General features: G+C 35.4%; 1 protein-coding gene across 1 annotated transcript; it reads left to right on the top strand.

Moving 5' to 3' along the window:
• Window positions 1-1,172: 1,172 nt before the first annotated feature.
• Window positions 1,173-2,871, top strand: LOC108981479 (BAHD acyltransferase At5g47980-like). Its single transcript, XM_018952670.2, has one exon. The coding sequence runs from the start codon at window positions 1,217-1,219 to the stop codon at window positions 2,546-2,548; it is 1,332 nt and encodes a 443-aa protein (XP_018808215.2). The 5' UTR covers window positions 1,173-1,216; the 3' UTR covers window positions 2,549-2,871.
• Window positions 2,872-22,896: the final 20,025 nt, after the last annotated feature.

Consider the following 22,896-nt stretch of genomic DNA (forward strand, 5'->3'; position numbering starts at 1 on the left):
TTTTAGAGTACGTCCTAAGAATCCTACCATTTTAGTTTTTAAAAAAAGAGCAATGCTATAAATCACAATCTCATCCTACTCTCAAGAATTAAGGTTGTTTGCAGAAGATCAAGCCATATCACTACTCTCAGTGGCGAAACCAGTAATTTTTCTGAGAGGGATCCAGCGCTTTTCTACCGTGTAACAAATTTATGTCAGATAAAAAGAGATTAAAAATTAAAAATATATAACTATATATAAAATTTGATCTGATAATTTCCTATATATATATACACGTACAAATAAAATTATAAAAAAATAACTTAATATATGTTTCGGATTTCTGACGATAATGTTTTATGGAATAGTATTCATCCATTATTATTTTATGATGAAATATTTAGAATTTGCTTTATTCGCAAAAACTATTAAGTGATATTTTTGAACTTCATCTTTCATTATAATATATAAGCTACTTTATTAAGTTTCATGTAAAAACTAGATAGTTTCATGTCATAGTAAGTATATAATGCTATAATTGAGATCTTAAAAAAAAATTTTCTTGCTCAATGAAGTTAGAGGATAAAACCTTTCAACTATTTTTCATATAGATCATCAACTTTAATGATTTTTCTTGTATTTTCACTTGGAATTCCAAGTTAAGAAGCCTAATATTGTATAATAAAAAACCTTGAGGTCCATATTAATAAGTTTAATTATTATTTCTCTTAAACTTAGTTTTAACTTAATTTTAGTGAGGACACATCATTAAAAATAGATAATACATATAAATTCTACAAAATTTTAGGACTATAGGAAAATAATTTTGGAAAGTGGTATTTCTAAGTATATTGAAATTTTAGAAAAAATTGGAGATCATATGGAAATTATAAATTTTCTGGGGGCCATTTTCTATATTTATAAAATGATGAATAAGATTTGGGGGGATATTTTAAGTTTTATAAAAAATTTGGGGGGCCATGACGAAGGTCCGCCGCCACTGACTAGTACTACGTACTTGTAAAAATGCCAGAAATAAGAAAAGGAAAAATACGGTAGAGAGATGAAATCTGAAAAGTGTTTATGCTTTAAAGTTTAAACACATCTAACTCTTACTTTTATTAATTCTAGCTAACAACCCGCACAATACGGCTTATTATATATGTGTGTGTGTGGGTGTGTTTATTACTTGAATACCATTGAAAGAACACAACAGTGGTGAGCGAACAAAATAGCCATGGAGATCAAAGTTGAGATCATCAATAGAGAGGTAATAAAACCTTCTCCAACTCCCCATCACCTTAGATGCTTCGACCTCTGCCTCCTAGATCAGCTCCAACCCAAAGTTTTTATACCATTGGTGCTATTCTACTCCAACAACAGTACTGTCAATCCTTCTGATCTTCCCCATTTCAAGGCTGCAGATATATCCCATAGGCTAAAGACATCATTGGCTGAAACTCTGAGTCGTTTCTACCCACTTGCTGGGAGAGTCAAAGATAATGTCTCAATCGAGTGCAACGATGCTGGAGTTGATTATTTGGAAGCTCGAGTCAACTGCCGTCAATCAGACATTCTTGAACGACCTGAACAGAAAACGTTGTACCACTTTTTTCCGAAAGAGATTGTATCTCCGCAACCAAGCACAGAACGTTTGGTTCTAGTTCAAGTTACTTTCTTTGATTGTGGAGGAATGGCCATTGGGGTGTGCGTTTCCCACATGTTAGCCGATGCAGCCACGACTTGCATGTTTATACACAGCTGGGCTGGCGCGGCACTTGCTGCACGTGCGTCTGATATGGCAGTGCTTCTACCTGAATTTAGTGCAGCATCTCGCATACCACCGAGAATAGAGTTCAACATCAGATCGCCATCCAGGGGATTGGTGAACAGGACGACTGTTACAAGAAGGTATGTGTTCCATGCATCAAACATTGCTGCTCTGAAGGCAAAAGCCGCCAGCACTAAAGTTCCGCAGCCCACACGCATAGAAGTAGTGTCATCTCTCATTTGGAAATGTGCGATAAAAGCCTCAAGGTCAAACCACCGATCTCTAATGCCATCTATGCTGACCCAAATGATGAATATCCGCGAAAAGCTTGTCCCACCATTTCCCAAAAATGCTTTTGGGAATCTCGTGTGCACTTTTGGGGCACAAACAACGGAGAGTGAGATACAGTTGCACGACTTGGTTATTGAGTTAAGGAAAAGGAAAGAAGCTATTTGTGAAGATTATGCAACAAAATTATATGGGGACGAGGCTTTCTCTATTATTAGTGAGAAATTCAAACAGCTTGGTAATCTTCTGGCCTCAAAGGATATACACCACATTTTCTTTTCCAGCTGGTGCAGAAATCCACTATATGAGTACGCTGACTTTGGATGGGGGAGGCCAACGTGGGTGACTGTCGCTACTATGGTGTTAAATAATCCCATAGTTTTGATGGATACGAGAGATGGGAGTGGAATAGAAGCTTGGATTACTCTCAGTGAAGAAGACATGGCATTATTTGAACATGACAAAGAGCTGCTTGAATTTGCATCGTTCAATCCCAGTGTTCTGAATTAAATATATAGTCAGAATTATATATAACATGGGAACATATAATATATGGAAAAATAACATTAAACAAGGCATGCATGCATGTTTTGCCCTCTGCCCAGCTGCCCTGCTATTGTCCAATTTAAAGGGATCAAAATAATATTGTACTCGCGTGATCTTGAGATCCTCGATCTACATATAGTTATAATAAGCTGTGTTATCATCTTATCACTACGTGATTATTTAATAAGACATACAAATTTAAAAGATTAGCTCAAGACTAGTCGATGCAGTACTACTTTTTCCTGAATTAATAAATTATTTAATGCCTATATATGTATGCTGATTAATTAGTAGTACATGTACATGATGGCTTATTAATTGTATATTTTTTCCTTGGCATGCATGCATGAGTATATTACTTAGATTAATTAGTACATGATGGCGTACGTTGATTGTCGATGAGTAAGACTATTGCTTATTTGGCATTACCCACTTCATTCCTATATAATGCATATTTATAAATGAGAAGTAATAACAAATAGATCATCTTCTAAAAGTAAACTCACAAACTACTGTAGATTCATGATATGATATGCGAGATTAATAATGCAAATTAGAAATTGCAGAGATCAGTATGAGTGAGTCGCGAAAGAAAAAAGAATCATATAATTTAATATACAACGTACGAACCGATTCAGTGCCTGAAAGTAGTGTAACACCTTGTATTTTAGGGTATTTTTAATGAAGAAATTATTTTTATTGACTCAAAATTTATTGTCTTGTTTTAAAATTATTGGATTTTAATTGGGTGATTTTATGATTTTTAGTTTACGAAAATTAATTTTTTTTGAGGTGTTTTCTTTAAATTAATTATTGTTATGCGTTTAAATTTCTTCTCAAATTAAATTAACTTATTATTGGGTTTAATTATTTATTTTCATTGTAATCACTGCGTTTGAATTATTTTATTTCACTTACTGTTTTAAAATCGTTTCCGTTGGATCATTTTTGTGACCCAAGATGTGAGGATTGGACCTCATTTTTTTCCCTATATTTTCTCTTTCCTCTTTTTTTTTTCTTCCTTCTTTTCTTCTCTTTCCCTGGTTCTCTCCCGCGCGACCCAGCCCCTCCCTCTCTCCCGTGCGTCATTCTTCGTCCACCCAGCCCCGCCACGTCGTGCCGTCTTGCGTGACACTGCCCGGCCCACCGTCCTTCCCAGCCACAGGCGACCACCCCCCTGTAATCTCAGCCCCAACCGCGCCACCGTTAGCTCCCACGCGCATCACCAAGCCGGGCACTCCTTGCGTCGCCGTCGCGCTACCTCCGACCACCATCTTCTCACCACATTATCCTCGACGTCCTAGCAACCCAATGGACCCAACCCCACTTCGGATCTGTCACAGGTGAAGCCCCACCATCAATATTTCCGTTTTGGATATTTTTGCACTTCAACCACCACCACCACTAGCTTCACCGACATCCCTAGGCCCTACCTTATCAATCTCGGGTCTTTGTTTGCACCCGTTCAAAAGCGAGTTTTTGAGACCCACGGTCACAGTGCATTTGGCACTGTTTTGTTGCTGCGTTGCCGCTTCTAGCACCTTCGTGATCTTTCAAAAATTATATTATAGCATTGTAAGTATTTTCCCAAAGAACTTTTGAGATTTAAATGTATTTTAGCGCTAACTCATATTTACTGTGAATTGGTTGGTTGTACCGGACTGAGTTCGAGAAGTAAGGGGGGTCGGTTGGATTGGATTATGGAGTTGTTTGAGTGATTGGTTTATGATGTGAAGTTTATTGACAGTTTCGAGTTTAAATATTGGTGTTTTGAGTTTGACTTTGGTTATGGTGGATATTGATGATTTTAGAAAGTGAGAGTTTTAAGTTTCGAGGAATTAAAATGGGTTATTTTTTAAGTTTAGGCTTAAATATCGAAATACGTGATTGATTGGAAACTTACGGAAATTACGTGATTATCTTTATAGGTGACGATTTATAGTCGACTCGACATATTTGAGGAAAATGCTAGAAAAGTTAAGTCGTCCAGGTAAGCGGAGGGTTCCTATGCTAGATTTGCATAAAAAAAAAAAAAAAAAATGAATTGAGGTTGGTTTGTAAAAATATGTGCATGTTGTTTTAAAAAGAAAAAGTGAAAAACAACCTCAGTATATGTTTCGCATTCCATCATGAGATACATATGAAAGAGAAAAGAAATGTTTTTGACATGAAATGTGTAGACATGAGTAATATTTGACATGTTTCTGAAATATGTAAAAGAGCGAATATGATATCATTGAGATTTTTATGCATGTGATATGAAATGATTTTGATCTGTTTTTGATCAAATTGAAATGATATGAATATATTTCGCACATGTTTCGATATGATATGGATATGATAAAACTTTGGCATACTTATCTGTTCTGAATATGGTTCTGAGATGATGATACTGGTTCAAGTGATATGGTTGGTACCACCATGATATGATAGAGTGCACCCACTTTGGAAACAAAGTGGTCTTTTTACGTGTTCTTTCCTGTGTGCACACTCGGGGCTCCGAGATTGAAAAAATGGAAGTTCACCACATGATACATGCCTGGTTTGGCCACTGGGGATAGCACAATCCTACCACGGGGGTTAAACATGGTATATGATATGATATGATAAGATGAAGATATTCAGTTATGTTATGACAAAGCGCTTTTGAATATGAAACAGATCTTTAAATATGAAGTGTTGATTTTGAGTATGAAAAGATTGAAAAGTCGCTCTGATTTTCTGATAACACATTTTTTTAAGATCTGCATATAAAAATAAAATGTTTGTTTCTGCATACTGAATTTTCTGAAAATGCTCATGTTTACATACTAGTATATGTTCTCTACTTACTGAGTTGTTGATAACTCACCCCTTATCTCCACAATATTTTTCAGATGATTTGAATGTTTCAGTTGAGGATCAAGGATATGGAGCATGAGTGAGAAGAGTTAAGAATGATGGTTTAAGCATAGAAGGTTTATATGGGTATTGAGGATTTTCATTCAGTAAGCTTGTTGTGCTCTGGTGATGTGATTTGTTGGGAGATTGATGTTTATATTAAGATTTTGTATTGTCTTAGAATAGTTATTCTGAAGTAATTGATGTAAATATATGAGTATTTTGTGCGATAGAGAAAAATTAGAATATGTACTATGTGGAAGGAAAATGATTTTTAAGTGACATGAGTTAACTCTCCGGACCCTCGGGGACGGGGCGTTACAAGTAGGGTCTTTTTGCCTGGCCCAAATGCCTAATTATACGAATGGTTCTCGTACGAGCGTGAGTGATAACAAGAAAAAATGAAAAAAGCAAGAGCGTGAGTGATAATAACAAGATCAGCTAGTATTTTCACTAGAGGCAGCAATCCTTCTCACTTAATTTGCATATATTCGGGCGTTGATTGTCGATGTGTAAGACTATTGCTTATTTGGCATCATCCACTTCATTCCTATATAATGCATATTTATAGATGAGAAGTACTAACAAATAGATTTTTTAAAAGAAAACTCACAAACTGCGTGCTGTGACACTACAAGAAATTTGACTTTTAGGGATGAAATTTGTTAGGGACCTAAAAGTCATTTTTGGAGTCGAAATTTACCTTTGTCTCCAAAAATGCCTGAACTACTAAATTCATTCGAACGGAAAAATATCCATTCGAACAAGATATTTTGTGATGAACAAAATCGTCTCAAAAAAGGAAAACTGTTCGAACGGAACAAAATAGATTCAAACATGGAATTAATGTCTGTTCGAATAATAATATTGGCGGGAACTTAATTTATTTTTCTTGGGGCAGGTTAACAATCGTTCGAACTTAAATTTCTTTGTTCGAACGGATAGAGATTCAATTAATTTTTTTATTAGTATGGATTTGTGCATATATTTTTCCATTAAAGTAATAAATATTTTTTCCATTAATTTGTTATTATTTTCAAAATATAAAATTGTGTATATATTATATATTATGATTTGCGGTGAGTTAAAATATTTATAAATTACTTTTATGTAATTAACTTTAAAACTTTATAATGATTTCTTTTATGTTAAATTTATATAAATATAACTTTAAAGATAATATAATTTTTTATATTATCATGAACGGCAAGAGAAATGGAAAAAATAAACAAAGTAGTAAACAAGAGAAATAAAAACCATACATTAATTACATCTCAAATATATAATGTTCAATACAACATAAAAAAGTAAAATAATAACTAAAACGATCATAATTATTGATTTTTTAGTATATCAACATCCTCTTGCAACATTTTAATAGATCCATCCAGATCCCTAAGCTTCTCCATGATGGGCTCAACGAACTCCACAAACAGAGCTCGTACCTGATCCAAAGTAGCCCCAGGAGGCTGTCTCTCAACAGCGGCAGCACTACTAGAAGCTGGATCTGTGGGAGGATCACTAGGCTGTTCTAGTGCAGTCTTCCGCAAGTGCCCCTTACTCTTGCTGAATGTGATCTTGTTAAGGGGCCCCATCTGTGGCGACCTCCGCTCAATGGCCGACACTGTAACCCCCGATCGGAGTAAGAGGTTAGATATCAGCAGTGCAAATGGTAGACTACCTCCACTGGAAAAGCGTGACTCCGATCGAATGGGGAGGAATAAATACAATACCATATCAATGGGATCCCCCAGTGCTATCCGCAGTAAAAATCTGGCTAGATTGATCCCGAAATCAGTCTTGTGTTTTTTCGGATCGATGTTATAGCCAACAATCAAATTAAGCATTCTAAAAAATCCTATACAATCAACCTGTCGGATTACCTTGCTCCCATCATATAGAGGAGCCGATGGGTCTTGCACTAGCTGACGCACCTGATTGTCTATGAGACCATTATCAGGTAGATCCTCATCCTCACTACCATCCAAAGTAGCATCCGAATCTACATTCGGAGCTAGCTTGGAGGATGCAGCCGGTGTGTCGGAATCAGATGGTGCAGCAGCTGGTCCCCGTGTAGCCACTGCAGGATATGCGTCGGCTATACGGGGAATGTCAAGTAACTCAGCAATAATACAGGGAGAGACATTAATACTCACTCCCCGGACTGATATGGTGTAGAACAGAGCATCAACCCTAAGTTCTCCCATGGCACGGTAGAAATCACCGACCATCTCTGGATATGCAGTCCCCCGCTGCTCACAAATTGGTATCCATCCCCACTCAGTGAAGATGGACTGTATGCTCCGTCCCTCCCATGAAAGATCGGAGAAGTCAGACAAAATGACTTCACGCTCGACAAGTGTAGACCTCGTCTCCGAAGCATGAGTTGCTGATCCAATTCTTTGGTTGGGCTGATCTCTCACACGTTTTCTTCCGCTGGATGCCATTGATATATTGTTTAACCATAATGAAAGTAAGAATATAATTAACCATAATATTGAAATTATATTATTGAAGAATTATAGTATATTGAACTGAATTGAAATAATTCGTTCGAACAGAACATAGTCTGCTCGAACTAGAAAACTCTATTCGAACGGACTGTTCTGTTCATTCGAATAGAGTTTCTTTGTTCATTCGAACGAATTTATTTTGTTCGAACATAAATAATGTTGTTTGACAACTAAGAGTTCAAATGGACTAGAATTTGTTAGAATGGTAGAAGCCAAACAGCCATGGCTAAGTCGACTCAGCCTCGAACTGAAAAACTTCCTATCTAGATGTTATCCTTTGTTTTAATCGGTAGAAATGATTAAGGAGTGAAGCCCAATCATTTCTACCGATTATTTTGATGTTATTTCCACGGAATACACCAAAATGGGTAGATTTCGGATTCGAAATCCATACCCCCAAACACATCCCATTCGTGCAAAAAACTAAACAATAGAGGTGGAGAGTTGACCCATTCCTCTTAGAAGTTCAAATGAGTGGTTCCTACAGCGGTTGAGTGGTTGTTTTCGCGGCAGAGTTAAGGGGCGAACTCGGAGGCTCTCGGTGGTTGCTGGTTCGAATGAGAGAGTTTTGTTTCATTGTATTCGAACTAGGTCTATAATGACTGTGGCGTCTCGTTCGAACTGGATAAAGATCCGTTCGAACGGTTTTTATATTAATATATTTATAATTATATTACTAATAATAATATATAATAATAATAATATTACAAAGTACAAAAGTATAAAAATGAAACTAATAATAGTATTATAATACTTTTAATTAATATATTTAGTATATTATTTTTAAATATATTGTTTCTATTATACTAAGTACATACTAAGAGCATTAACATTCGATTAATCATTTTCATCTTCAAAATTTGATGAAAAGTACATATTTTCCATAAACTCAAAACCTCCCCATCCATAACCCTACATTGAATTAGCCATTGGATTCATCAAAATAATAATATAATATGGTTTTTTTAATAATCATATTTTTAATTTATTTTTTTCATATTTTACAATTATACTAACTATATGTTAATTAATAATTTAATTTGATACTTAAATTATTGTTTCTTAACTTAAATATATTCTGACTCAAAATTGGGAAACAATAATTTAAGTAAATAAAATGTAGATATAGTGGATATTAGCTATATAGCAATTGAAGATGAATTGGAATGCACAATTCGTCAAAGTTTCATCATTTAATATTTGGTGAATCCAATGCAATGATTTTAAACATGAATTCATCAAATTTTGAAGACTGAACTCATTTGACGAGTCCAATGCCAATGCTCTAAGTACTTAGTATAATTACAATGGCTGAATTAGATAGGTACTATATATAAGTTATGATAACTATACTCCTATAGTTTATATAATATTATAACACTAACTATAGTTACTAGTTATATAACTGCAGTGTAAGTATTATATAAAGTTACCATATAGCTATAGTAGTTACTAACTATAGTAGTTATACGTTATATAGCTACTACAATGTAAGTATTATATAGTTACTATGTAGTTATAACTATTATAAGTTATGATAACTATACATCTTAATATAATTAATATATATATATAGTAGCTATATAACTAGTTATATAGCTACTACAGTATAAGTATTATAAGTTATAATAAATATACAAGTGAAAATAATTAATATATATAGTAGTAATAGTTATATAGCTACTACAGTGTAACTATTATAAGTTTTGATAACTATACAACTTATCATAACTACTATAGTTAAAATAGTTACTATAGCTACTTCAGTGCAAGTATTATAAGTTATGATAACTATACAAATTATAGTAACTATAGTAACTAGTTACTATTATAAGTTACTATAACTATAGTTATTATATTTTATATCACAAGATAGCAAGTTATATAATATATAGTGCAAAATTAGAAGACCAAAAGTATATATATATATATATATATATTAGTAAGTACTATATATTAATAGTTAGTATATAGTATAAGTATTATATTAACTATTAGACTTGTAGTATATTATATATTATCAATTATAATATAAAATAGTTGGTAAAATATATAGTTATTATATAGTATATAATATCAAAATATTTTGTGATTGATTCAAACCCAATAACATCCCATTCGAACGGTGTTATCTCGTGGAATGTGTTTGGAGGGAAACTTCACGCCAAATACTCTGAATATTAGTTTATTCGAACATCAAAATTCATCATTCGAACGCTCTGGTCGAACAGTGTTACGAAAATACCCTTTGAGCTAGTCTACTTTTGAAGAATATGCCAAAGAATATTCTGATTTGTTAGTTCGAACAACAAAATGACACGTTCAAACGTGAAATAAATCGCGGCAGATTTGCTGCCTATTCGAAATTTTTGTGTTCGAATGGGTAAATTTTAAGTTCGAACGAAACTTCACAGATTCATATACCTGAACTTCCAGTTCATTTTTACAGTTGATGAATGTTTATTAGGAGGCAGAGCACGGCTTTGTGATTTTGTGTGTGTGAGAGTGTTGTGGAGAGAGAGATACTCACAGACTTAGTGAGAGAAGGGATTCTTGAGAGAGAGAGGAGAGGTTCAAACAAAAGGTATGTTTTTTTTTTCTATGTTTTTTTGTATTTCGAGTTTCATTAATGTTAGTTTATTGCACATGATTTAGGTTTTCTCATAAGGAATCCAAACAAAAGTATAAAACTTATAACAAATGTAATTAAAAAATAATATAGTATAATTACAACATATTATGCACTAAAATTAAATTAGAAACTTAAAATATATATCTAACATAGCAATTGTTAATAGCTAAATTAATGTATAAAACTTATAACAAATGTAATTACAAAATAATATAGTATAATCACAAAATATTATGCACTAAAATTAAATTAACATATATTAAAATATATATATAGCATAGCAATTGTTAATAGCTAAATTAATGTATAAAACTTATAACAAATTTAATTAAAAAATAATATAGTATAATTACAAAATATTATGCACTAAAATTAAATTAGAAACTTAATATATATATATATATATATATATAAAACATAGAAATTGTTAATAGCTGAATTAGTGTACAAGACTTATAACAAATTTAATTGAAAAATAATATAGCATAATTACAACATATTGTGCACTAAAATTAAATTATAATGTAGCAATTGGTGATTAATTAGGAATGTAATGTTGCAATGTATTTGTGATTTAGAATGTGATTTCATTGTATAATTGTATTAGGAGTTAGATAGTTTTGAATTTTAGGATTATTTTTATATATACTTAAACCTTAGATCCATTCGAGAGTTGTGGCCAAATATTATCTTAAAGAATGTTTGGATACAACTCTTGAATTGTCCAAAGTGGACAGTTTGGGATTCTATCATCTATACGGCAGATATATTCAGTTTAAACTCTTGTGTTAGTCGGTTAAAATTTTAGTTCAGCAATTCTGTACATTCTTCGGGTATGTGGTCTGTAAGTTTCTCGACCCATTAATAGGGTTGACGACTTATCATGACTAGCATACTTGGAGAATAGTAGGAAAATGCTGCCGAAATTTGTACTAACATTAGAGTTTAGGACTGAGTATATATGTGATATAGATAATAGTCTCTCGAATGGGATAGGATCAACTACCTTATAAAAGTTGTCAATTGTTGATAGTGTTTATCCCATGAATTTTGTGTTTTTTGATAGACATCCGAGAAGTAACGGAAATACAATGGATAAAAGTTGGATACTACTGGGAGATAGACTTGGGCGAGACTTTAAGGAGTATGCACAAGAGGTGAAGTTTTTTATAGAGTTTGCTCGCATAAGTGTTGACAGTCGAGGATTTATAAGATGTTCATGCAAGAAGTGCAAAAATCTTAGTTCTTATAACTTGGTGGTAGTGGAGGATCATTTATTTGTAAATGAAATTGATCTTAAATACTCACCTTGGGTCTTACATGGAGAACCATTTTCCAAAGGAGTTAGATTTAGCAGTCAGACCAATCAAATGGAGGAGAGTAACGACATCGACATAGACGACATTAATGTGAATGATCGTGATGACATTGATGATAATGAAGAGGATATGACTGAGATGTTAGGCGATCTAGGGGTAGGAATATTTGGGATGAGAGATGGAGAAGGAACATTTGCACAATCATTTGAGAGTAATGATAATTTTGCAAGACTGTAGGAGGATGCACAAAGAGAGTTGTACGAGTGGTGCACTCGTCATAGCAAGTTGTCTTTTACGGTGAGGTTGCTTCATATTAAGTCTATTTGTCGTATTTCTGCCAAGGCCATCGACATGTTGCTAGAATTATTTAAAGAGGCTCTTCCTTAGAATAATGTAGTACCCCGTAATTTTTATGAAGCGAAGCAATTGTAGCGATGGATAGGATTTGATTATAATATCATCCACGCTTGTAAAAATAATTGTGTTCTCTACTGGCAGCAATATGCAGAATTAGACTCATGCCCAGTGTGTCATGAGCCAAGATGGACATCCGATAAACGTAATGTACCCCATAAAGTGTTAAGACATTTTCCGTTGATTCCTCGACTTCAAAGATTGTTTATGTCTCGGTTGACTGCCAAAGATATGTCTTGGCATCAAACAGAAAGAGTCCAAAATAAAAACTTTCTCTCACATCCTACAGATTCCTTACAATGGAAGAAATTTGATGTCGAGTATCCATGGTTTGCTGAAGAACCTCGCAATGTACGTCTTGGTTTGGCAACGGATGGTTTTAATCCATTTGGAAACATGAGCACCTCTCATAGTACTTGGCCTGTCATATTAATGCCTTATAACTTGCCACCTTGGAAATGTATGAAGGATCCATATTTTATGATGACTCTACTGATACCAGGGCCAAGGTCACCAGGTAATGAATGAATTAGATGTATATCTGCAACCACTGATTATAGAGTTGAAAGAGTTGCGGGATCAGGGTGTCTGTATATATGATGCAGCCTCGTTGGGGGAGTTCAAGATGCATGATGCAGTGATGTGGACAATAAATGATTTTCCTGCATATGGAAATCTGTCTGGGTGGAGCACAAAAGGTAAAATGGATTGCCCTGTTTGTAATAAAGATACACAGTCTCAATGGTTGAGTCATGATAGAAAATTATGTTTTATGGGATATCGTCGTTATTTACCACATGATCATAGATGACGTACAAATAGAGCGATGTTTGATGGAAGGGTTGAGCGCAGGGCATCACCGCCAGAGTTGACTGAGAATGATATTATTGCCCAGTTGGGGGATGTTTTAGAAAACAGATTTGGAAAAGATTCAAGGGTTCGAAAGCGAAAACAACAAGCAGTGGAGTTGAATTGGACAAAAAAAGGTATTTTCTTTGAATTGTCATACTGGTCTACCTTGACACTGCGCCACAATTTAGATGTTATGCACATTGAAAAAAATATATGTGAGAACATATTGGGAACTCTGATGTCAATAGAAGGGAAGACAAAAGGTACAGCTAACTCTCGTAAAGACATAAAGGAGATGGGGATCAGATCGGAGTTGCATTTGCAAGAAAGTGGATCGTTAGCTTATATGCCCATCGGATCGTTTACACTTTCAAATGATGAGAGAGAGAAATTTTGTGATTGGTTTATGAAAATCAAATTACCTGATGGTTATGCTTCAAACATGACAAGATGTGTTCGAACACATGATTGAAAGATAACTTGTCTTAAAAGTCACGACTGTCATGTATTTCTGCAGCGTCTGTTGCCGGTTGGTGTGCGTGGAAAGCTTACTCGAGATGTTCGTACAGCTCTCACAGAATTAGTGGGATTTTTCAGAGACATTTGTAGTAAAACGTTGAAAGTTGATGCATTGTTAAAAATAGAAGCTGACATTTCTGTAATATTGTGCAAATTGGAAAGCTTGTACGTGCCTTCATTTTTTGATGTAATGGTTCATTTGGCTGTGCACCTACCACGTGAGGCTTTACTCACTGGCCCGGTTCAGTATAGATGGATGTATCCTATTTAACGGTTTTTGGGAAAACTTAAGCGATCTGTGGGGAATAAAGCTCGTCCAGAAGGTTCGATTGCAGAGTCATATATTGATAATGAGTGGCATACCTTTTGTTCAATATATTTTCATGGGGCTGATACTAGATTTACAAAACCGGAACGAAATTATGAAGGTGTGCGAGAGATGGGAGTCTCATCGACATTTACTGTATTTTCCCAGATCGTGCGTCCCATAGGCGCACAAGGGGGCTACGATCTATGTTCGCAAGAGTTTGAAAGAGCTCGATGGTATGTCTTGAATAATTGCGCAGAGATTGATCAGTACTGAAGGTTAGTGATGATTCTCTAAATCACTATTATCTTTAAGTTTATGTATAATAATATAGTATAACTTCATACAAATTAAACATTCACATGAATATGCACAACGAACATATATAACTACTTCGCACAAATGGTGTAACTGACGTAGAAAAGATGCATGAAGAGGAATTTGCCTCGTGGTTTGAACATACGGTATTACTGTTAAGCCCCATTTTATAATACGAATTTCATACCATTAAATTTTACTTTTTTTGTATATAATAATATTTATTGATATAGGTTGCATTGAAATATGGTGAAAATTCATTGGACATCTCACCAGAATTGTATGCTCTAGCATGTGGTCCGTCCAGACCGGCCATCCAGTACTCAGGATGTTTGGTGCGTGGATATAGATTTCAAACAACTGATAGAAAAAGATATAGGAAAACTCAAAATTGTGGGGTCGTAGTCGAAGGAAGCCACGGGGATGATAACATTGACTTCTATGGAATTGTGGAAAATATCATATTGTTAAAGTATGTGGGGGGATATATGGAATGGTTGTTTAAATGTAATTGGTGGGATGTATCAAATCCTAAGTTGGGAGTGCGTAAAGATGATTATTTTGTGAGTGTCAATACATCTTGCACATGGTATGAGGACGATCATTTCGTTCTCGCTTGCCAAGCGAATCAAGTTGTTTATTTAGATGATCCGGAGTAGGGAAACCCATGGCTGATAGTGGAGAAGTTTTCACCAAGAAATGTATATGATTACATTCCAGAGGCAGACGAACCACATGAAGAAGTTGATAGTCCAACAAATGAATAAGCATATCAAGAAAGTGAAGTAGGCATCAATCTATTTGTAGATTTAAGCCAATATGATATGGTTCCATTGCGTAGAGAAGATGTTCAATCCGAAGTAATTGAGTGTGAAATATCAGAAGAAGATGAATCAACTGAAGTGTCTAGTGAGGATGAGGGCGACTGGTTCAGCAAAACGGATAGTGAATGAATTTCAAATATGAATTTCTGTAAGTAATATTAACATATAAATATCTTTAACGTTTGTTTGAATAATAATTTGTAACAATTTCAAATAGATATGCCTCTCAAAGGCAAAGCAACACGTGTGCCATCCCCATCCATTATTGACTCCCGGTGTGGTTCACCTGTCATCAATAGTGAGTCAACATCACCAGGCCGGGAACAAGGTATTTTATCAAATTAGATATCATATTTTATGCTCAATTTAAGTAATATATCTATAAAATAAATTAATTTAATTAAAATTTTATGTTTTAATTGTTGTATATATAGCTATTGTAAACAAGCGTCGAGGTAGAGGCACTACGAGGGGTGTCTGCATAGAGAAAGTAAGGAAAGTTGGTAAAATCAAGGTTGATATTCCTGATGATCACACTGGTGGCTCTGGAGATTCGACAGCGTGGCTTGCTTCTTATGTTGGTACACTTACTCGCACGTATGCACCGATTTCTACATCCTCTTGGTCTAAAGTTCCTCAAGATGTGAAAGACCACACAAAAAACTGTTGTTTGGTAATAACCTATATCTCAAGCAATTAAGTATATAACATGTTACTTTCAAGTTACTTTGTATTTATAGTAATTGTTTATAATTTTCGAAAGGATGAGTTTGAGCTTAATTTTGGCCGAAGAGAGGATCGATTAACGGTTGAGGAACTGATGTCAAATGCATTTCGGAGGTACAAAGGTTGATGCCATGCACATTATAAGAAGTTTAGTACTACAATAGAGGTGCGCCAAAATCCTTACCAAAATATTCCACCAAACGAATGGGAGAAAGTTTGTGATATGTTTGAAGACCCTGCTTATCAGGTAATATCGCTGCTGTCTTTTTTTAATAATATATCACAGATGTATTAAACATATAGACTAATATTTTTTTTTCATGGTTTGTCTAACAAAATGATAAGTTATTTTAGTGCCGTTAAATATTAACATATAATACACATTTTTTTATTTAAGTTCTAGTATAGATTTTCCTTTTGTAGAAAGAAGAAAGTCCCATTGACTATGATTTGACCCAATTGTATGCTAAAACACATAAAAATCGTGATGGTGTTTGGGCTAGTCCCTAAGCAGAGGCAAATTATGTAAGTTTAAGTTTTTTTAATTTCATTGTCACATAATATTTTTGTTACTTATAATAACTTTAATGTTTTTGTTTTTGTAGGACAAGATGATAAAACTTAAGGAAACTGCTGTGGATCCATCTGATGCATCATCTGTCAACGATGCTCAGATCCTTTCTCAAGTTCTTGGATCACGTTCTGGATATTTGAGGGGTTTAGGACATTGCGTAAAACCATCCTCATCATCCTCATCATCCTATTCTCGAGCCAAATCGAATGACGACAAGACTAAGGAATTAGAGGAAGCAGCCCTTGAGATAGAACAATTGAGGTCTGAGAAAAAAGTGTTGCTGGCCCGATTAGATCAAGCTGCGGATTTGGAGGCGAGATTAGAAGAGAGGATGCAGTTGAATAGTCAAAAAATGTTTGAACAATTCCAGTTAATGATGTCACAAAACTCTATGCCGCCACCATAGTCTTCAAATTTGTCTTTTCTTTAATTGCATTTATATTATGAAGTTTGCATTACTTTGAACAATTGATGTTTGAATTACAATGTGTAATATTAGTATGGTATTTTTAATTAAATTATGATCTGTATGATTAATACAATTTGAACAGTAAATTATCATTAACACATTCGAACCAAAACAGACCCATTCGAACAAAAACTAACCCATTCGAACGACAAACGAGATATATGGACGTTCGAACAATAAATTATTTGTTCGAACAACATTTATGTGCAAAACCCCGTTCGAACAGATATAATTTCTGAAAATAAAATTTATGTTCGAACAGACATAAGTTTTGTTCGAACACAAGTTGTTTGAAAAATTTTTAGTTCGAACGCATAAAATCTGTTCGAGCACCCAGTTCGTTCGAACAGAATCAAATATGGACATTAGTTCGAATGAGTATTTCATATTGTTCGAATGGACGTTTCCGTTCAGACGGATAAATATTCCATTCGAACAATATATTGAGACGAAATCGGGTCGTCTAAAAAAAAATTATCCGTTTGAACGGTTTTAACTAGATCCGCCGAATTTTGTCTCTAAAAATGATTTTTCAGACCAAATTTGATTTTCGTCTCCATAAAATTTTTGAGACGGTCATTTCAAGGCAAATTTGAGACAAAAATTTTTCGTCTCCAATTCTAATTTGGGATGAAAATTGTGTTTTTTGAGACAAAATTTTTTGTCTCAAAAAACACAATCTATTGTAGTGTGAATTCATGATATGATATGTTAAATTATAAGGCACCTTTAACTATAAACTAGATCTGGCATATCACATCTAACCATGCTAATTTATGAATTTACGTTTATGATATCTCTTTATTGATCTAACATTTCTACAATCCAAAAGTTACAAGCTCAACTCTAATGACCCTACTGGCTATTGCATGGAGACAGTACGGGGGAAGAGATTTACAGTAGGAAAATCACATACGGTAGAGTGAATATGAGTTCACAACGATGTTGGGATGCAATATACATTGCCAACGAGAGTCCACAAACATCTTTGTAAGTCCACAATCTTAACAATAAGCCTACTTCACTAAAATAGGGACTGAAATAATTTGTAGAAACTCTTCCACTAGTGTTCCATATATATTTGTATTTTGAAAAGAGGCCAAGGTGGTTGACTTATTTTTGGAAAGCCCCTAAAGAATGGTTAGCTTATATTAAATCTGTATGATCACAAAACTTCAAACTTAGCTTTGTAAACCTCTACAAACCTAAGCTGCTTTTTTTTTTTTTTTTGAAAGTAAAATTGTTAATCCATTCCATTAAAGAAAAGTTACAATACAAGTAGGAGGATCCTCCAAAGTTACAATGAAATCAGATATAGTAAGAGCATCTTTTGCAAGTAAATGGGCTATATGGTTGCCATTTCTCCTAACATGAGAAACTTCCCATTTATCAAATAGATTGAGATAACATCTAGCCTCACTCCAGAACATACTTGAGCTACTCAGCACTTCTCTAACTTCGACCAAGGCCTTTGTGACTTGAAATGAGTCACCCTCGAGTATGATCTGTTTCAAACCAATCTCCCATGCCACTTTGACAGCTTGTAGAGCCCCATATTATTCGGCCAGTAGAGGGTTAGGGTAGAGCTTTTTCCTCGGCCTCATTGTTGTAATTACCTGGCCAAGGCTGTCCCTTATCACTACTCCTATTCCAATCAGTCCCTTGCCTTTGTTAACTGCCCCATCCCAGTTAATCTTGAACCAATCCATTGGAGGAGCTTGCCATGAAGCCGTTGGGGGGGGAGACTTGGTTGGTGCATTGGTCTAGGTTCTTCTCTGACAACATCTCTAACACTGCTCTTGCCTCTTTTACAATGAGGTTCGGGTGAACAAACTCTTTCTTGAAAATAAATGAGTTTCTTCTCCACCATATTTTCCTTGCTATCACCACAAATTCTTGAAGTTCCTCTAGACTCAGTACCTTGGTTAGTGAGCTGAAAAGTTGGATCATCGAGGACATTGGAAAGGAACATTTATGTATCCTTTTGGAGCATTGACTCCATACATCCTTAGCTGCTTCACAACTCCACAGAACATGTTGCACACTTTCTTCTTCTCTATTACAGATAGGGCATATAGCATCACTCACTACTCTCTTCTTGTACAAGTTGTACTGAGTGGGAAGGGCCTCCATACAGGCTCTCCACAAAAAGGTTTTGTCTCCTGTGCCATATCCTGTTTCAGACTTCCTTGAGACTATTACTGGTTGAAGCTTGACCTTGAGCAGCCACCTCTCTATCCTTTTCCATGTGATAAGCACTCCTCACTGAAAAGGAACCATTCTTTGTCCCATGCCAAATGATTCTGTCCCCAGTAGCCATAGCACTGATAGGAGTTTCCATTATCAGCTGTGCTTCCCTCACCTCAAAAGTATCTTGAATTAGATCTTGTTTCCACCTCTTTGTTTCAGGGTCAATTAAGGCATCAACCTTTGCATTCTCATCAAGGTTCTTAACAGGACTTGTGACTTTCCTCGGGTTAGATTGATCCAGCCATTTGTCTCCCCAGATCTTTATTTCTGAACCTGTTCCCACCCTCCAGAAGGATCCAGCCTCGAGAACATGCCTGGAAGCCATCAAACTTCTCCATACAAAGGAGGGTTTAGAGCCAATCTTTGCTGTCTGTACAGTCAGGGAAGGGTAATATTTTGCCTTCAGCACTCTGGCAACTAGGGAATTAGGGTCTTGGATAAGTCTCCAACATTGCTTAGATAAAATGGCTACATTGAAGCATTCAAGGTCCCTAAAACCCAAACCCCCTACTGATTTTGCTTGTCCCATTCTCTTCCATGAAATCCAGTGTATTTTATGTTCCTTATCTTGTTGTCCCCACCAGAAATTTTGTATAACACTGTTGATGGCTTGAAGAAGAGTTTTTGGCAATTTGAAAACACTCATGGTGTAGGTGGGAAGGGATTGGATGATTGCTTTTATGAAGATTTCTTTCCCAGCCTGAGATAAGGTTCGAACTTTGAAGTTATTAAGTCTCAACTTGATGTTATCCAAAATAACTTTAAAAGATTTTATCCTATGTTTCCCCATTACAGAAGGCAAACCTAGGTACTTTTCATAAGCCATAGCTGACCTCATTCCTGCTATTGAGAGGATATAATCTTGAGTGGGCCTTGCTGTGTTTTGACTGAACATGATAGAGGTCTTCTCTAGGTTTAGTCTTTGCCCAGATGCCATCTCATAGGATCTAAGTAAGTTAACCAAGTTTCCCCATTCAACCGCATTGGCTTTGCAAAACAAAAGACTATCGTCTGCAAAGAAAAGGTGAGATATTCTAATCTGCCCTCTTGCAACTGGAACCCCATGTATCAGCTTGTTTCCTTCAGCTTTTTGAATTAAATTACTCAATGCTTCAGCACAAAGTATAAAGAGATATGGTGAGAAGCTGCTTTAATAAGGTTAGAAACCTCCATAGCTAACCAGTAATGCCTTAACAAAATAGGGCTTCCCAACTTGCGAACACACCAATTCATCCAAATCTTGGAACCTTACGAAGGTTTTTCCCTAGATATGCATAAAAAATGACATTATTCTATGTTGATATAAAGTGTTGATGCAATTTTACAGCATGACCAGAACCCAACAATACAGTTGAATGGCACACAATGATTGATTGTACATTGATACAGTGCTCGGATGCGCATTCTAGAAATAAATAATAAATAAAGCATATAAAATACGAATAAAGAGAGAGGCTTCCGTAAGGCTCAGGATGCCACATAGTTTTGTAAATAAAGCCAAGCAAGAGATTTACATAATTAAATAAAAATATTATTTATCTCATAATGGAGTGAATAAAATAAGCCATGTCTAAAACATAATCATAGTTTCCCAAACTAACTAAAGGCATGAAACTAAGTTCATCAGTCTGCTCCATATAAGCTTGGCCCATCTGCTTATCCTTATATATCTTCTTCTAATTTTGTTTTCCAACAAAAATTTATTTTCCTTGAAAAATTTTATTTTTTTTGTAAAATGTTTTCCTCTGTTTCATTTTCAAGAGTTTACAAAGACTTGGGCTTTGATACCATATTGAGATGTGATACCCCGTATTTGTGTATTTTCTGACTAAGTAAATTATTGCATTTATTAAGATTATGGGTTTTCTTGTTTAAAATTTTAGATGGTTTACGTTATATTATTTTAAGATTTTTAATTGTTAATTCAATGTATTTTATTGTTATTAATTATTGTTCATTATTTAAATTGCTCTTTATTTTAAATTAGTTTATTGTCGGATTTAATTATTTTATTTTTACTTAGTCACTACGTTTAAATTATTTTATTTAACTCGTTGTTTTGAAATTATTTTCGTGGGATCATTTTTGTGACCCAAGATGTGAGGATTGGACCTCATTTCTTTCATTTTTCATTTTTTTCTTTTCTTCTTCTCTTCTTTTATTTTTTCCTCATTTATTTTTTCTCCTCTCTTTCTCTTACCGCGTGACACCTTCCCTCTCTCTCCCCCCATCCGCGTCTTCCTCCACAGCGCCGCCGTGCGCCACCCACTTCTGTCACTGCCCGTCCCATTCATCTCCCCACCGGTCAGCGACTCCACCTCACAATTTCCAGCCCCTCTCGTGCCACCGTCAGCCCCCACGCATGGCTTCAAGCCGCGGCACTCCTTGTGTATGCATGCCGCAGTCGTGCCACCATTGGCCACCACCTATTCATCACATCACCGGCTACCCCCAACTACCTAACCCACCCATCCTTAGCTTCGATCTGTCACCGGCGAAGTCCATCCAACTGCATTTCTGTTTTGAGCTTTTTGGATTTCAACCGCCCTCTATGCCACCACCCACGACCAACCACTACCACCATTAGCTTCACCAACATCCCTAAGCCATTTCCTTGTAATCTCAAGTCTTCGTTTGTCCTTGTTCAAAATCTAGCATTTTGAGACCCACGGCCATAGTGCATTTTGCACTGTTATGTGGTAAGCAGGGATGGTGGTATAGTCCCGCCTGTGATTCACGCCTACGCTGCACGTGGTAGGGATGGTGGTATAGTCTCGCCTGTGATTCCAGCCTACGATGCACGCGGTAGGGATGGTGGTAGAGTCCCTCCTACAGTGTTTGATAAATGATTATGTTGTTGCTTTATGATTTAATGGTTACGAGCACATTTTCTGGGAAAATGATGGATATTATTCATGGCGTGTTTTTGGTCAAATGAGGTTTTTGGCGTGAGTTGAAAAATAATCATTTTCTGGAAAATGAGGTTTTGGGTCACATTTGTGTTTCGTCATGTACTCATGTTTGTTGGCTGCATTAATACATTTTTATCTCTTGGGTTGCTTGGTTGATTACTTGCTGAGATTTATAATCTCACGATATTCGATACCCTGCGGTACCGTTTGTATTATATTTATATTAGATAACTGTATAACTTTTTAAAGACAACTTATTTTGGATATCTATATTTAAATTTCTGGTACTTAGTTGGGCTAACTTTTATTTAACCGCTGTTACTTTTGTTGTGCACTTGTTGCATGTTGCACACACTTGAGCACTTTTTGTTGGGATGCGTGACCCGTGTTGTCATCATCCCGACACCACGATTCTCGTGTTTTCGTATGTGGGAGTCGGGGCGTCACATTGAGACACAGAGATTTATGTGGTTCGACATAAAGCCTAAGCCCACAGGTCATTTGGTGGCGAGAAATCCTTTATGTTTGGTGATCGTACATTTTCTCAGATACAATCCCTGTAGAAATCTGGAGAGAGAGAGAGTCCCAAAGAGTGTAGAGAAGTCTTTCTTGCTAGAGTTTTTAGACTTTTGGAGTCTTTGGAGTTATTTATAGATAGTTGCTATAAAGAGTTTAGATTTTTATGGTTTAATTATGTTGATGTCTTAGCTTGATTTTAGAACCTCAGATGTTATTCTTGTGTATTATAAAATTCGGGTTAAGCATGTTAGATGGGAGGTTTGGTCTAGATGCAACAAAAACCT

This window comes from Juglans regia, chromosome 16 (assembly GCF_001411555.2).
Source record: "Juglans regia cultivar Chandler chromosome 16, Walnut 2.0, whole genome shotgun sequence".
In the NCBI taxonomy this organism is placed as follows: Eukaryota; Viridiplantae; Streptophyta; class Magnoliopsida; order Fagales; family Juglandaceae; genus Juglans; species Juglans regia.

Excerpts from the sequence above, each read along its gene's own strand:
- LOC108981479 (XM_018952670.2), top strand. The coding sequence starts at position 1,217 with ATGGAGATCAAAGTTGAGATCATCAATAGAGAGGTAATAAAACCTTCT.